The 17,954-nt window shown below is 40.3% G+C and overlaps 1 protein-coding gene across 5 annotated transcripts in view; it reads right to left on the reverse strand.

Annotated features, from left to right (window-relative positions):
* RASGEF1C (RasGEF domain family member 1C) overlaps window positions 1–17,954 on the reverse strand; it is a 215,118-nt gene that overhangs the window by 32,727 nt on the left and 164,437 nt on the right. For 4 of the 5 annotated variants that reach the window (XM_056811713.1, XM_016428285.2, XM_007474170.3 and 1 more), the window contains 2 exons: window positions 6,066–6,281; window positions 1,474–1,548 (listed from right to left, as the gene is read on the reverse strand). In XM_056811713.1, the coding sequence (XP_056667691.1) occupies window positions 1,474–1,548; window positions 6,066–6,281 (291 nt within the window). The remainder of the gene's footprint in view (window positions 1–1,473; window positions 1,549–6,065; window positions 6,282–17,954) is intronic. The other variant, XM_056811714.1, reaches the window with a different exon arrangement.

Consider the following 17,954-nt stretch of genomic DNA (forward strand, 5'->3'; position numbering starts at 1 on the left):
GGAAATGATGAACCACTCTAATATCTCTGACAAGAAACTCCAAATGGGGTCATGAAGAGTAGGACATGACTGAAAAGGCTGAACCTCCCCCCCCCCCCATTCAATTTGGGTCCATATTTTCCCCTATCAACTCAGTGATAGTGGTGGAGACTTGAGTTCAAATCTGATCTCATACTTGATAGCAGTGTGATTCTGGGCAAGTTACTTAACCCCTGCTGCCTTAATTTCAACTCAAAAAATGAGGATCATCATCGTGCCACCTCTCTCCCAGAGTTATTGTGAAGGTAAAATGAGATAGGCTTTGTAAAGTGCCTTGGAAATCTTAAAGCGCTATGTAAACGTTAGCTATTACTCGTATAGTTGCTGTTGTCTCCAGGTGGTGAGCTCCCTAAGGGCAGAAAGCATGCAATCAGGAGAGATCACAAGATCCCAGCTGCCAGTGGGTCGTAATCAACTTTATATCTCCCCCAGTGACCAACACAGGGTCCTGGATGTAACAGGGACTCCGAAAACATTTCTTAAAGGAACCAACAAATAACGTTCCTTTTAATCTCCAGTGCTTTGGAAGGTCTTTTCCTTTTTCATATTTGTATTTGTATGTATCTCAAAGTGACCACTAGAGGGCAATCGTCTACACAAACTAGTCCATTTGAAGTAAAATTGATTTTCTTTCTCTAGAGCCAGTGTTTTTAGGGGCATTACAAGATCACTGAGAGAGAAGTTCAAGGGGCCTTAAAGGTCATCTAGTCTGACTCCAATATTTTAGAGATGAGGAAACTGAGGCCCAGTTTCAGCATTCTTGCCATCATACCAAGAAAAGCACAAAACACGGAACTTGGATGGACCATTAGAGGAATCTAGTCCTATCTTCCCAGTGACAAATAGAGGTCCAGAGAAGGGACAGAATTTGTCCAAGATCTTGCAGCCAGACAGAGATAAAGAACTGGACCCGGAATCAGGAAGATCAGAGTTTGAATCCCACTTAATTTGATTTTCACAATGACCTGGGAAGTAGGTGCTATTCTTATCCCCATTTTATTTCATTTTTGCTTTATTTTATTTAAAAACATTTAAAATTTTTTTCCCATGATTCCATGATTCATTTTCTTTCCCTCCCTTCTTCTCCCCCTCCCCCCTGGAACTGACAAGCAATTCCACTGAGTTATATATGTGTTATCACTTGTCTGATCCCCATTTTAAAAGATGATTAAACTGAGGCAGATGGATATTAAGTGACATAACTAGTGAGTGTGTAAGGCTGGATTTGAACTCAGATCTTCCTGACTCCAGTCCCAGAGATCCCTCCACTGAGTCACCCAGATAGTCTTTAAAATATTAAAAAGATAAGTTCAATGTAATAACCTCTTTCCTAGAGAAATCTATAGTTCTTATGTCAGGGCCTCATATATAATAGAGATACAATTGTCTTTTTTTGGCAGAGGAGAGACAGGAAGGAACAAATCCCCTCCTTACCTTCGTGCTGTCCAGAGAATCTTTATGCACAAAAGCCTGGACAAATTCTTCTGGTCCGATGTGACTCAGCCTTTCCTGGAAAGAGAGAGAAAAGAAAAGGAGCCCTAAAACCCAGGACTGATACAGCCAAGGAAGATGATGCCGATGCCATTGTCTGACTCAGAAACCTATGGGGAAGCCATGTGCCCCCACAGCCGTGCTCTGAGCTTCCTGTGTCCAGCCTGATCAGGCCTTTCATTTGCCCTCATGATCTTCCTGGATTAGTCTGAGTCTGACTTACCACATGCGGGGGGTGAGAGTCCGGGAGGAAGGAGCAGCTCCCAGGCCAGCTGCCTGCCCAGACAGACACAGACAGGTTTCTGGGCAGACCAAAGCAGTGACAGCTTTGTTACTTCATCATCATCACTATCAACGACCACAGACATGTATATAATGCTTTTCAGATTTATAGAGCATTTCCCTTACATAGTGGAGGTTGCGCTAACTAGGGGAGTAATTTAGCAGAAGTTGAGTTGGTCTCTAGCAGAGATGTCAAGCAGGCTGCTGCAACACTCCTGAGTGCAGCCAAACTAGATTAAGGCATCATTGAGGAGGGCAGCTAGGTGGCTCAGTGGATAGGGAGCCAGACCTAGAGAAGGGAGGTTCTAAGTTCAAATCTGGCTGCAGATACTTGCTTCTGTGTGACCCTGGGCAAGTCACTTAACCCTGTTGCCTCTTCTATCTTGGAAGTGACACACAATATTGATTCCAAAATGGGAGGTAAGGGTTTAAAAAATGTAATTGACAAATATTTAACAAAATCAATTAAAATTACCACAAAATGTAGGTAACATTTTAAAAGTAAGTCAATATGTCAGCAGGGATCCTTAGGTACAAATTTGTGGTTTTTCTTCTATATGGATGGCCCAACTAGACCAATTCAATCTCCATGATACATATATTATCTCATTTCAGCCTCATAACTATCTTGTGTGCTAGATACCCTATGTGGGAACTATAAATATCATTATCCCCATTTCATAGATTTAAAATTTTAGGGTCATTCCATCCAACCAATAAACATTTCTTAAGCATCTATATATGCTGGGCACTGTGCTAAATGCTGGAGATACAAAAATAATAATCCCTGCCTTCAAAGAGTTTATAATCTAATGAGGAAAACAACCTGCAAATAAAAAAAAATATAAAAGTATCCCTTCCATATCTCAACTTTCTCCATCATCTTGGTTTGGATATATTGTGGATTGGCATAAGAAATTAAATGGGAATTTTGGGGGAATCTGAAGAAGCCACAGAAAAAATGTGAAGGCCAGAAAATGGCACAGAAAAAGATTAAAAACTCAGAAATGCATAAATCAATGGATAGTATTATAAGTATATGTATAGTATTGTACATCACCATATTTTATGTCTTAATACCATAATTATACACAATTTCTTTTAATACTCCAATTTAAAAAAGAGAAAAAATTCAGACTTCTCGGATATGAAGGGAGGATCAAGAAATGTGACATGGCACCATGTCCCTAGCCCTTACAATGTCTATGCAAAGTAAGCCAGGTCCAGTATAAATTGGGAATTATTAAAATAGGAAAAGAGCTAGAATTAAGAAGGGTTAGGGAAGGCATCCCGTAAAAGGTGGGAGTTTAGTTGGGACTTGGAGGAAGCCATGGTTATCGGTAGTCAGAGTGGAGGAGGGAGAGAATTCTGGATATGGGGGACAGCCAGAGAATGCTTGGAGTCAAGAGATGGAACAGTCAGGAGGCCAGTGTCCCTGGATCAAAGAGGATATTTCCGGGAGCAAGGTACAAGAAAAGCTAGAAATGTAAAGGGCTTTGAATGCCAAACTAGAGTCTTTTGTATTTGCTCCTGGAGATAATAGGGAGCCTACTGAAGAAGACTGAGTAAGGCTAAGGGACTTGCCCCGAGGTCACACAACTCCTAAGCATCAGAGGATGAATACAAACTCAGGCCTTCCTCTTCCACCGTCTGACTTCTCTTCATTCCACATATGCTGCCCCTTTCTTGCACATGCCTTATCACACACACATATATAATTTGTTTTACAGGCCTTTTGGAGTAGAAGCAGTGTTTGATTTCGTCGGTGTAATTAAGGGCCTTTGAGATAATAATAACTTACCCTCACACTTTACTGTGCTGTCAAATAGGATAATGATCACCAAGTGCCCTGTAACTGCCAAGCCCTCGAGAAATGGGAACCAGTGTCCCTGTGGCCCCCTGAGAAAGGCAGTCTGGGCACTGAACGTGGGAAGGGCTCTGCTCTGGCGGGGACACCTCTCAATGTACTAGCCAGAGCTGAGTAAAAATGGCATTTAACAAGCTCTCTTGCCTAAATTGCATTGCTTTATCACTAGAGGGTTGTAGGTGAATGTGTGAGAGAGGGAGAGGCAGACAGACAGACAGAGACAGACAGAGAGACAGAGAGAGGTAGAGAGAGACAGAGGGGCAGAGGGAGAGGGAGAGAGAAAGAGAGAAAAAAAGAGAGAAGAAAGAGAGACAGAAAGAGACAGAGAGAGGGAGAGAGAGAGAGAGGGAGAGAGAGACAGAGGGGCAGAGGGAGAGGGAGAGAGAGAGAGTCAGAGAGAGAGAGGGAGAATCCTTTGCACAGATAACTGGGCAGGCACATGAAATAGTGACCAGAAGGTCAAATTTGGAGTTAAGAAAAAATGCCTTCAAACCTTCCCTCTGACACCAGTGTGATTTTTCTGAGCCTCAGTGTCCTGGTCTATAAAATGGCATAATAGCACCCATAGTACCCACCTCACAGGGTTGTTCTGAAGTTCAAATGACACTGTGTGTAAAGCACATTGCAAAGTTTAAATTCCTTTCTACAAAACAGTGCTTCCTCTCATAATTCATATATTTCTGATCTTTGGGGGAGGAGAGTAAAAAATTATCAGCTGGAGTAACTGAATGGTTTTTCTAGGTTTTTTGCAGATTCCCAGAAAGCCCCAGGAAAAGAAATATCCCAGCTAGTATGATTCTAGACTTCCAGAAATCTCTGGTCTGGTCTGTTGTACACATTTGCAAAGCTCCAAATCCCACAAAGGGGTAGCTAGGTGGCACAGTGGGCAGAATGCCAGTCCTGGAGTCAGGAAGACATCTTCTTGAGTACAAATCTGGTCTCAAACCCTTACTAATCATGAGACCCTGGACAAGTCACTTGATCTTGTTTGCCTCAGTTTCCCCATCTGTAAAATGAGCTGGAGAAGAAAGTGACAAACAACTACAGTGTCTTTGTCAAAAAACAAACAAACAAACAAACAAACAACCCAGATGGGGTCATGAAGAGCCAGATACAACTGAAACTACTGAATTACAACAGTAAATCCCACCAAGGCTGAGCACTGGAAAAGTGACTGCCTATGGGGAAGGGGTCTCAAGAAGAAGTAATCTCTCCTCTGTAAGGAGCATAGTACTAGGGGGCTCAATAAATGTCTGGATGTAAAACTTAAGGCTGACCTTGATGAGCATAAGCCTGGTCAGCCCTCTGCTGAATTCGTGCTATTGGTTCCCAAATAATTAGAAGGGTCTGTTAGGAAGGATATCTCTCTTGGAAGAACCTGCTGTCCACTCCATTCCCTTCTTCCAGGCTAAGGGAGGTTAGAGTTGGAAGGAATCTTAAGGGTTCAAATGAGATACCATGTGTACTTCTCTATCAGAACCTTAAAAATAGATCATAGCTATTTTTATCTAATTTAACTCCCTCATTTTATCGATGAGGAAATGGAGGTCTATAGAAGGGAAGGGGAGGGCAGCTAGGTGGTTCAGTGGATAAAAAGCCTGGTCTCACAGATGGAAGGTCCTGGGTTCAAATGTGATCTCAGACACTTCCTACGGTGTGATCCTGGGGGCAAGTCACTTAATCCCCATTGTCTAGCCCTTACCTCTCTTCTGCCTTGGAACCAATACTTAGTATTGAGTCTAAGACAGAAGATGAGGGTGTTTTTTTTTTAAGGGAAGAGGTTTATTTAAATTCACACACCTAGGACATGGCAAAACTGGGACTCAAAGTCTGATTCCTTAGAGGTTCAATGAGCCCTTTTGTATCTTTGGTTCAAAGTGGATCAAAGGCTTAATTTCTAGAATTGCTGCATGAAGAAATGAGGGGGGAACTGCAGTATCTTTTCCATTTCTCTGAAACAAAAATTACTCTGAAAATAATTCCATTACTTGTTTGTAGGTTTAAGGTTTATCATTATCTGTTAATCCTTAGTATTTATATGGCACTTTAAAGTTTTCTATGGATGATCTCATTCAATCCTCCTAACCTGAGATAGGTGCCATCATTATCCTGATTTTGTAGAGGAAGTCATTGAGGCTTAGAGTGGTTTGAGTGACTTGCCTGGGGTCAAATCCAAACTCCTCTCCTCCTCATTCTGTCTAGTGTCCCATCAGCTAGGCCTCCTAACTGCCCCCAAATTCTGTCATATTTCGCAGAAACTGAAGAGAGCAATGCTCAATACCCAAATGACTGGAACGTTGGATATCTCCCCACCTAAACAGAGAAAAGAATTCCTGGGGCTCAGTGCAAATCTTGTGCAAAACCCCCAATGGGCCAGGTCACTTACCAGTTCTACATGGGTCAGCTGCTGGGCCAGGGTGTAAGGGTCACTGCAGACGCTCAGAATCTCTCGTTGAATTGAGGGGGAAGGCTTTGTCTTGAAGGAGACGAGCTTGTCTGAGACAGTGGCATTGATTTTGACTAGACCTTCCTGTCCATGGCTAAGCGTGGCAAGCTTCTGATTCAGTGCCTGCAGAAGCTGATTCATCCTTTTCCAGTAAGCCTGAAGGAAGAGAAGAGAAAGAGAGGGGGGAAAGAACAGGGAAGGTAGGAGGAGAGGAGGGAGGGGACAAAAGAGAAGAGGGGGTAGAGAGAATGAGAAAGAGGGGACAAAGAGAAGGAAGGAGCAGAGAGGGAAAAAGAGATGAAGAAACACTGACAATCACAGGATTACAAAATTTTAAAGCTGGAAAGGACCTAAGGAACAATCACCTTTATTGGATACTTGAGATAATTTTCTAGCTCTAGAACATTCCTAACCTAGCTCTGAGTCTATCTTCAGCAAAACTATGGCACAGTAGAAAGAGTATAATATTTAAGAAGTCCAAGACCTGTGAACAAAGCCAGATCTGCTGCTTATTGTATTATCAGAGGAAACAGAAAGACATTTCTTGGAAAGGGGTGGAGAGAAAGGGTGGATTCAGAGCATCCTTAAACAAAAATGTTTGAAAGAATAAAGGGGACAGTTTTCATCGTAGTGAATTGAAAAAACCTGAATACTAAGAAGTCCAAAGACCAATGAGCTAACCCTAGAAACAATAAAACTGGAATTTGTTTTTTAATGTCTGAGGCAGGGGTGTCAGATTCATGGCCAGAGGTAACATGAAGATCCCAGTGTTCCTGAGTGAGAGGCCCCCAACCAGATTAAAATATAACTGGGAAACATTTAACAAAATAAATAAAAATACAAAAAAAAACATAAAAACTCCAACAACTTCTTACCTTCTATGTTAGAACTGATACTAAATATTGGTTGGTTCCAAAGCAGAAGAGCAATGGGGGCCAAGTGATTTGTCCAGGGTCAGACGGCCAGGAAGTGTCTGAGACCAGATTTGAGGCCAGGACTTCCTTTCTCCAACCCCTCTATCTACTGAGCTCCCTCACTGCCCCCTAATACTACCTTTGAAAATTAAGTTAATATGCAGTTGTGACCCTTCCTTTGTATTTGAGTTTCAAAACACTAGTCTGAGGTATTTGTTTTTCTTATCTCTGATTTTTCAATTTGCTGGCTTTTTTTTTTTAAAGAGACACCATTGATAGCTGGGAGCTTTTAGGCAACAAACTGTCTTTAGCAGGCATTCAAGAATCCGCAGCTCATGCAGCCTCCATTAGCCCCATAATGCCATTTGGTCAACCAGCCATCTGAGATGGACATTTGCCTCCCCCTCAGCAGCAATGTGAAGTTTCCATGGAGACTTTCAATTCCCCCAAAAAGAGTGAAGAAAAAGAGGTCTTCTGTCAAGCTTCAATCCAGAAGACTGATCTACAAGCCCTTTCACTGTCATCAGTGTCACAAGGAGAAGCACAAGGCTGGGAATGGTTTAACCCCATCAGGCAGCTGCTTGCCCCTGAGCCCCTAACGTACTCCAGACCAAGTTCAGGACTCATTCACTCATTCACTCATTCATTCACTCATTCATTCATTCATTCATTCATTCATTCATTCATTTCATAGATACTTCCTTGATACCTGCTCCGTGCAGGTATCTGTGCTGGACTGTTCCATAGAGAAAACAGAAAAGGCAGCACATGGAGCTTACAGACTAATCAGAAAATTAAAATCATTCATTTGACATTCAGCAAACACAAAGGAGCCAGTGCAAGGTGTTGGGCTTGCAAAGATATATGACATGGCCTTTGGCTTCAAGGAGCTGAAACAGGAATATCTTATGTGAAAAAATAATGTCAGGCAAACTGGAATATGATGAGTACATGAGGAGAGGCAATGTCCTAGAGTGGACACAAGGTCAGCCCATGACTGGAGAATGGCTAAACAAAGTGTGTTACATGAAGATAATGGATTCTGATGGCCACAAGAAATGACAAATATGATGAATACCAAGAAGCATAGAAAGGACTATATTAATTGATACAGAATGAAATAGTCAAAGCCAAGAAAATATTACATACAATGACTACACTAATGTAAATGAAAAAAACAACCATACACAAAAAAATCAAAAGTGAATGATATTGGGGGACAACCAGGTGGCTTAGTGGATTGAGTCAGGCATAGCAGTGGAAAGTCCTGGGTTCAAATCTGACCACAGACAGGTATGACCTTCCTACCTGGTGTGACCCTGGGCAAGTCTCTTAACCCCTGTTGCCTAGTCCTTACTACTCTTCAGTGGAACTGATACACAGAATTGATTCTAAGAAGGGAGATAAGAGTTTGTGTTATTTTTTAAGTGAATGAATTGAGAATTACAAAGAATAGGCATGGGTTGTAAGAAGAGATATAAGAAGACCTTCCTTCCTGACTGCGCCTCTGCACAGATGGGAGGTCCATGAATGTAGACTTTTTTTATGTATTGATCACATATGCTGGGTTTTTTTTAACCATTTCTTTTTCTTTTCATTAAAAATATTATTTGTTATATAGGATGGCTCTCTGAGGCAGAAAGGGGGAGGCACAATTATTAAAATTATTTATAATAGCCATAGGGCAGAAACAGAGAGGTACAAGCAAAATGCCATGGGAGCTCAGAGGAGATACATATCTTCAAGATGAGAGGGTCAGGAAGAAATTCACAGAAGTCAATAGCCAAGACTGAGAACTTTGGTAAGAGCTACATATAGCCCAGGCCTTCACCAGTAATGATTCATAACTAGTACAAGGTAACTGGGGCTTTGCCTAAGATTGCTAAAATGGATGTGGGGTAGTGCCTTGCTTTTCCTCATAATCACCTCCTATGTAGTGCCACTGTCCCCCAGGTACTGTCCTTCTCCTGGCACCCACCTTCCCTACCAGTCCCTACAAGGGTATGGACCAGCATCTCTGGGGAACTGGCCTCCTCCTCTCTGTCCTTTCCATCCCTTGGTTCATCACCGCCACTTCCCTTCCCAACTAAGTCTGCCCCAGGAACAATACCTGGTTGTGGCTTCCCCGAATTTAAGGCTTCAAAGATGTGGTTGTCTGTTGGTTAATTTGACTGAACTATGTTTATCCCTTTTTTTATTCATTGTTATTATGATTGGCTCCCTGGGAGGCTACATTGGGAAATGTAGGTGATGTCAAAACAAAAGGTATCAATAATGGTTTTTAAACAGAAGTCTGGGAGAGGCTGATGACTGCTCCTCACCCCTAGACTCGTGATTCTGCCAAAGAGGGCACGAGGGCTGGTCTGAGCCCTGACTTCATTCTGTTCTATGAGCTTTGTTCCCTCCACCACTTCCTACAGATGAGGTTTCTCACAGATGAACAGACTGTGGAGAGGGAATTGATTAAATTGGCACTGTTTTAATTACAGTAAACGCAAATGATTGTAAATCTTAAAAACACACACACACACACACATGCATGCACATTCCGCCACAGCATCTTAACAACACCCACTATATCGCTTTAATTATCCTTCACAGCACCAGCTTTCTAAAGAAGGGAAAAGAGCTCTGCCTGTAATTACCCGGAATTCCGTAAGAGACAGCTGTGGCTTGTGGAGAATTCCAAAGAAGCAGCCTTTGGAACTGGGGGGTGGGTGGGATGAGGTGGGGAGGCTGGAAGGGATTGGGTGGTTCATCTGGGACTGTCACATTTCTTGTGCTCTTCTTTCCCTCCTACCTCAAGGTCTGAGAGAAATAGCGTGTGTGAGTGTTCAGTCAGTAGTTCGGGATATCCTGCTGATTCTGCCTTCTGTCAAGGGTTTCCAGTTCCCAGCTAAGCCACGGTGGTCTCGGGGACGTCGTTCATCTTGAAGCTTGAGCCACAGAGGCCACGGGTGGTTAGGCCAGCAGGGTTTCAGAAACTCTGAAGACTGGCAGCCACTCCGAAAATAGCATCTCACAGCAAATGTGCTTATGGCCTCATGAGACTATCTAGGACAGGCTCAAACTGCACCTGAGCTCACTACAGTACCAAACTAAGACTTAGATAGAGAATCTTGGAGCTGGAACCTCAGAGAGGTGTTTAACTCTCTTTTAACATAGGAAGAAACTAAGGCCCAGTCATTGAGCATTTATTTTAGCACCTATGGCAGTGGACAGAGTACCAGGCCTGGAGTCAGGAAGATCTGAACTCAAATAGGGCCTCAGACACTTACTATCTGTATGACCCTAGGCAAGTCACTTAACTCCTATTTGCCTCAGTTTATCATCTATCTGTAAAATGGAAACACATTAGAGAAGGAAATGTCAAACTACTTCAGTATCTTTGCCAAGAAAACCTCACAGACAAATCTATAAGGTCATGAAGAATTGGATAAGACTGAATGACTGAACAACAGATGTGCCAGGAAAATTTCCACAGAGAGGAACTCATACAGAGCATTTGTGGCAGAGTCTAGGCTAGACCCTGGGTCTTTTGACTCCTAGTCTAGGTCTCTATCAGTTACATTAAATTGCCTGCAAGTACAGAGCTTGGCATCATGGAGAGTAGATATAGAAGCTAAGTGAAGACAGCCAGTCTCCTCTCCAATTCACTCTCCAATGCTAGAATGATTTCCCTAAAACATGCATCTGCTTATGTCACTTCTCTGTTTAGTAAACCCCAATAGCTGCTTATTCCTTCTGTTATAGAACAGGATAAAAATTCTTCTGATGTGGCTTTTGAAGCCTTTCACAACATCTTGTAGTCTACTTAAACATTTGTCTGGAGAAGGACCCATCAAGAGACTTAAGGCTCTCTTTCCACAGAGAGCATGGGACCATATTTCTCCAAGTTGACTACTGAAGGTAGGAAATAGATATGGAAGGAATCAATGATGCATATGAGGACTGGAGGCCCTCTTTAGAAGGAGTGTGGTACTCTCTCATTGACACCTTCCATTAGAACACAAACTTTAATTGTCCATTTCAGCAACCAATGCCAGACCCGTGATTCCCCCAACCTCTTCTGCCCTCCTCTTTGTAGATTTAACTTCACCATCACTTGAAATCCAGGACACCACAAGCTATGGGCTGATATATTGCTTATAAGCACAAAGTTTGATTTTTTGAGATGTTAATCCCCTTGAGAGGCCCTTCTATAGACAGATTTTGCCACAACTTAGCCTCAGCTAGATCCAAAGCAGATGGCCAGGTCCAGCAGGGACATAAGATGTCTTTTAAATCCAGTTGTTGCAATGTTTTAAAGACAACTGATTTTGAAAGACTTAGGAACTCAAGTGAACACAATAAACAACTAGAGTTCCAGAAGACTCATGATGAAACATGCTACCCACCTCCTGACACAGAGTATGGCCTTAGGGTACAGACTGCAGCATTGATTTTTGGGCATGGCTAATGTGAGAATTTATTTTGCCTGACTTTACAAGATTTGTAATAAGTTTTCTTTTTCCTTCCTCTTTCTTTTTCTTTCTTTCTTTCTTTCTTTCTTTCTTTCTTTCTTTCTTTCTTTCTTTCTTTCTTTCTTTCTTTCTTTCTTTCTTTCTTTCTTTCTTTCTTTCTTTCTTTCTTTCTTTCTTTCTTTCTTTCTTTCTTTCTTTCTTTCTTTCTTTCTTTCTTTCTTTCTTTCTTTCTTTCTTTCTTTCTTTCTTTCTTTCTTTCTTTCTTTCTTTCTTTCTTTCTCCTCTCTCACATTACTCTAATCGAAGTTCCCAGTTACTCTCTTATTTCTTAATTGAGTGATTCTTGGCCCCTTAGGTTCAGAATCACCTTTCCATAGTGTTGCTCCCAATCTGATGAACCAGGCCTTTGAACACCACTGTTTCAGGTACTATATTTTATCAAGATGGCAGGTTGCCTGATAGCCTCTGATAGCATTCTGCTGCAATGATGTGGCTCTCTTGTCCACTTAGAATATGTTCTTTCACATGAATTTTGGGTCACTTTCTTAGTTTTTCCTTGTATTCTCCCAAATCCATCACTGTCCCCACAGTCAATGATTACCTGGGAGGAAATCAGAGATCACTTGGGCTGACTAGCAATGCATCCTTTGAAGAGCCAAAGCAATGTATGCCTAAGACTGTCATCTCATCTCTGGAATGGTTTTCAACACAGGAGGCTAGGTTTGGCTATCTTTCCATACAGATCCCATAGACTGGTTGACTTTCCCTGAAACTGGCAGAGGGAATGATAAATCCCTTCTCTATCACTTGGGTGGTAAATTTTCATGACACATCTACCAGTTATGATTATCTTCTGTCATGCGTTCTACCAGACAATGATATCAAGATTTACTTGGGGCAACTAGGTAACACAGTGGATAGAGCATCAGGCCTGAAGTCAGGAAGACCTGAGTTTAAATCTGGCCTCTGACACTTGTATAATAACCCTGGGTAAGTCATTTAACCCTAGTTGCTTCGGTTTCCTCATCTATAAAATAAACTGGAGAAGGAAATGGCAAACAACTCCAGTATCTTTGCCAAGAAAACCCCAAATGGGGTCATGAAGAGTCTGACAACAACAAAAACCAAGACTTACTTGGACCCCAACCTACATCCATCAAATCTTTAGTCATAGTCATTTTGCATAAAAGTAATATATAATCCAGGAAATCCTAGTCTCACTCAGGAGATGAGGCTGTCTTTAGTCCCTGGTAGACAAATAGGGTTAGAGCATCTAGGCAGCAAAGAGGATAGAAGCTGGATCTAGAGTCTGAAAGAACCTGAGTTCAAATCCAGTCTCAGTTACTAGCAGTATGACCCTTGGCAAGTCACCCTCTCTGTGCCTCAGTTTCTTCATTTATGAAATATGGATTATGATAGCATCTACTTCCCAGTGTTACTGTGAGGACAAAATGAGATAATATTTGTAAAGTTTCTTATAAACTTTAAAGTTTATATAAATGCTATTACTGTTGTTGTTACCATTGTTATTATTATTATAATTACTAATCTCTCATGTTCTTTTGACTGACTTTAATCTTAATTATATGTTAACCTTGTCACCTCCAGGATTGAGAATCTAGCATCCCTAATCTTCTCCTAACCTATTAAACCCCTCCAATTCTTCCAGGCATCTTCTAATAAAATGACTTCTTGATCCCTAATTGTCAGTCACCATCCTCTAAATGACTTCACTTTGTCAGTGTTTCCCAAAATATAGTGTCTAGGATTGTCTTTTCTTTTTAGATTTTTATTGATCTCTTGTGTTTTTCCATCACTCTCATTTCCAAACATATCTCTCCTCCCTCTACTATCCAGAGTGGCATTCCTCATAACAAAGAATAAAAATGAGAAGGGGGGAAAGTTTAGCAAAACTAATCAACACATCGGCCAAGTCTGAGAATGTATGCAATGTTCCGCACTCAAGTCACCCTCTGCAAAAAGAATCAGGAGATCTATATTCTCCTCTTTTCTTTAGGGCCAAGTGGGGTCATTATAGCAGACTGGCTCATTTCAAGTGACTCTTTTCCCCTTTCCTCATCTTATATCACTCATATTCTTTCTGCCTTTATCTCTTCCTGTACTTCTGTTTTGCATGATGGAGTGGCCTCACTCACACCAAGGCCAGCTCCTCTATTTGTTCAAGTGATCACAATCCATCCTGTTTCCACCAACTGACTGCCCCACTCTATCACTTATCTTCAATCTCTCCCTGTCTTCTATCTCCCTACTACCTACAAAGATGCCTATGTCTTCCCCTTGCTAAAAACAAAAACAAAAACGACAAATCCTCAGTTGATCTTCACTTCTTCTCTGTTAATTATTGTTCTCTAACTTTCTTGCCCTTTGTAGTTAAATTCCTTGAAAAAAACTATTTACATTAGAAGCCTCCATTTTCTCTCATCTCACTCTTTTCTTAACTCCTTACAATCTGTCTTCCAATCTTGAAACAAGGTTGCTTTTTTTTTTTAAACATTATTTTATTTGGTCATTTCCAAACATTATTCACTGGAAACAAAGATCATTTTCTTTTCCTTCCACCCCCCCCCTTCTCTCTCCCATAGCCTACGCATGATTCCACTGGTTATCACATGTGTTCTTGAATCGAACCCATTTCCCTGTTGTTGGTATTTACATTAGAGTGTTCAATTAGAGTCTCTCCTCAGTCATATCCCCTCAACCCCTGTAGTCAAGCTGTTGCTTTTCATCGGTGTTTCTACTCCCACAGTTTATCCTCTGCTTGTGGATAGTATTTTTTAGATCCCTGCAGATTGTTCAGGGACATTGCATTGACACTAATGGAGAAGTCCATTACCTTCGATTGTACCACAATGTATCAGTCTCTGTGTACAATGTTTTCCTGGTTTTGCTCCTCTCGCTCTGCATCACTTCCTGGAGGTTGTTCCAGTCTCCATGGAATTCCTCCACTTCATTATTCCTTTTAGCACAATAGTATTCCATCACCAACATATACCACAATTTGTTCAGCCATTCCCCAATTGATGGGCATCCCCTCGTTTTCCAATTTTTGGCCACCACAAAGAGTGCAGTTATGAATATTCTTGTACAAGTCTTTTTCCTTATTATCTCTTTGGGATACAAACTGAGCAGTGCTTATAGCTGGATCAAAGGGCAGACAGTATTTTATCACCCTTTGGTCATAGTTCCAAATTGCCCTCGAGAATGGTTGGATCAATTCACAACTCTACCAGCAATGAATTAATGTCCCTACTTTGCCACACCCCCTCCAGCATTCATTACTTTCCTTTGCTGTCATGTTAGTCAATCTGCTAGGTGTGAGGTGATACCTCAGGATTGTTTTGATTTGCATGTCTCTGATTATAAGAGATGTAGAGCACTTTTTCATGTGCTTATTAATAGTTTTTATTTCTTTGGCTGAGAACTTCCTGTTCATGTCCCTTGCCCATTTATCAATTGGAGAATGGCTTGATTTTTTGTACAATTGATTTAGTTCTTTGTAAATTTGAGTAAGTAAACCTTTGTCAGAGGTTTTTATGAAGATTGTTTCCCAATTTGTTGCTACCCTTCTGATTTTGATTACATTGGTTTTGTTTGTACAAAAACTTTTTAATTTGATGTATTCCAGATTATTTATTTTGCATTTTGTAACTCTTTCTAAGTCTTGCTTAGTTTTGAAGTCTTCCCCTTCCCAAAGGTCTGACATGTATGCTATTCTGTGTTCACCTAATTTTCTTATAGTTTCCTTCTTTATGTTCAAGTCATTCACCCATTTTGAATTTATCTTGGTGTAGGGTGTGAGGTGTTGATCTAAACCTAATCTTTCCCACACTGTCCTCCAATTTTCCCAGCAGTTTTTATGAAATAGTGGATTTTTGTCCCAAAAGCTGGGATCTTTGGGTTTGTCATATACTGTCTTGCTGAAGTCTCTTGCCCCCAGTCTATTCCACTGATCCTCCTTTCTGTCTCTTAGCCAGTACCAGATTGTTTTGGTGACCGCTGCTTTATAATATAGTCTGAGATCTGGGACTGCAAGGCCCCCTTCCTTTGTATTTTTTTTTCATTATTTCCCTGGATATCCTTGATCTTTTGTTCTTCCAAATGAACTTTGTTATTGTTTTTTCTAATTCAGTAAAAATTTCTTTTGGAAGTTCCATGAGTATGGCACTAAATAGATAGATGAGTTTGGGTAGGATGGTCATTTTTATTATATTGGCTCATCCTACCCATGAGCAGTTAATGTTCTTCCAATTGTTCAAGTCTAGTTTTAGTTGTGTGGAGAGTGTTTTGTAGTTGTGTTCATATAGTTCCTGTGTTTGTCTCAGGAGATAGATTCCTAAGTATTTCATTTTGTCTAAGGTAATTTTGAATGGGATTTCTCTTTCTAGTTCTTGCTGCTGAGCTGTGTTGGAATTATATAGAAATGCTGATGACTTATGTGGGTTTATTTTGTATCCGGCAACTCTGCTAAAGTTGTTGATTATTTCGACTAGCTTTTTGGTTGAATCTCTAGGATTCTTTAAGTAGACCATCATGTCATCTGCAAAGAGTGATAATTTGGTCTCCTCCTTACCTATTTTAATGCCTTCAATTTCTTTTTCTTCTCTAATTGCTACTACTAGTGTTTCTAATACAAAGTCAAATAATAGAGGTGATAATGGGCATCCTTGTTTCACTCCTGATCTTAATGGGAATGGATTTAATTTATCTCCATTGCAGATGATATTAGTTGATGGTTTTAGATATATACTGTTTATTATTTTTAGGAATGACCCTTCTATTCCTATGCTTTCTAGTGTTTTTAGTAGGAATGGGTGTTGTATTTTATCAAAGGCTTTTTCTGCATCTATTGAGATAATCATGTGGTTCTTGCTGGTTTGCTTGTTGATGTGGTCAATTATGTGGATAGTTTTCCTAATATTGAACCAGCCCTGCATCCCTGGTATAAATCCTACTTGATCATGGTGGATGACCCTTCTGATCACTTGCTGGAGTCTTTTTACTAGTATCCTATTTAAGATTTTTGCATCTATATTCATTAGGGAGATTGGTCTATAATTTTCTTTCTCTGTTTTTGGCCAGCCTGGCTTTGGAATTAGTATCATGTTTGTGTCATAAAAGGAGTTTGGTAGAACTCCCTCTTTGCTTATGTCAAATAGTTTGTATAGTATTGGAGTTAGCTGTTCTTTGAATGTTTGATAGAATTCACTGGTGAATCCGTCAGGCCCTGAGGATTTTTTCTTAGGAAGTTCTTTGATGGCCTGTTGGATTTCATTTTCTGATATGGGATTATTTTAGAAATCTATTTCTTCTTCTGTTAGTCTAGGCAATTTATATTTTTGTAAATATTCGTCCATATCACCTAGGTTGGTATATTTATTGCCATATAGTTGGGCAAAGTAATTTTTAATGATTGCCTTAATTTCCTCTTCATTGGAGGTGAGATCCCCCTTTTCATCCTTGATGCTGTTAATTTGCCTTTCTTCTTTCCTTTTTTTAATTAGATTGACCAGTACTTTGTCCATTTTGTCTGTTTTTTCAAAGTACCAGCTTCTAGTCTTGTTTATTAGTTCAATAGTTCTGTCACTTTCGATTTTATTAATTTCTCCCTTAATTTTTAGGATCTCTAGTTTGGTTTTCTTCTGGGGGGGTTTTAATTTGTTCTTTCTCAAGTTTTTTGATTTGCATTTCCAATTCCTTGATCTCTGTCCTCCATAATTTGTTAATATATGCACTCAGGAATATGAATTTTCCTCTAAGTACTGCCTTGGCTGCATCCCATAAGGTTTGAAAGGATGTCTTGCCATTGTCATTTTCTTCAACGAAATTATTAATTGTTTCTATGATTTCTTCTCTAACTAACCGATTTTGGAGTATCATGTTATTTAATTTCCAATTAATTTTTGATTTGGCTCTCCATGTACCCTTACCGATCAATATTTTTATTGACTTGTGATCTGAAAAGGCTGCATTTATTATTTTTGCTTTTCTGCATTTGAGTGCCATGTTTCTGTGACCTAGTGTATGATCTATTTTTGTGAATGTGCCATGTGGTACTGAAAAGAAGGTGTATTCCTTTTTGTCCCTATTTATTTTTCTCCATATGTCTATTAACTCTAATTTTTCTAAGATTTCATTCACCTCTTTTACCTCTTTCTTGTTTATTTTTTGGTTTGATTTATCTAAATTTGATAGTGGTTGGTTCAAGTCTCCCACTAATATGGTTTTACTGTCTATTTCCTCCTTCAATTCTCCTAGTTTCTCTATTAAAAATTTGGATGCTATACCATTTGGTGCATACATGTTGATTAGTGATATTTCCTCATTGTCTATACTCCCTTTTAACAGAATATATTTACCTTCCCTATCCCTTTTGATCAGGTCTATTTTTACTTTGGCTTTGTCAGATATCATGATGGCAACTCCTGCCTTCT

This window comes from Monodelphis domestica, chromosome 1 (assembly GCF_027887165.1).
Source record: "Monodelphis domestica isolate mMonDom1 chromosome 1, mMonDom1.pri, whole genome shotgun sequence".
NCBI classification, from domain to species: Eukaryota; Metazoa; Chordata; class Mammalia; order Didelphimorphia; family Didelphidae; genus Monodelphis; species Monodelphis domestica.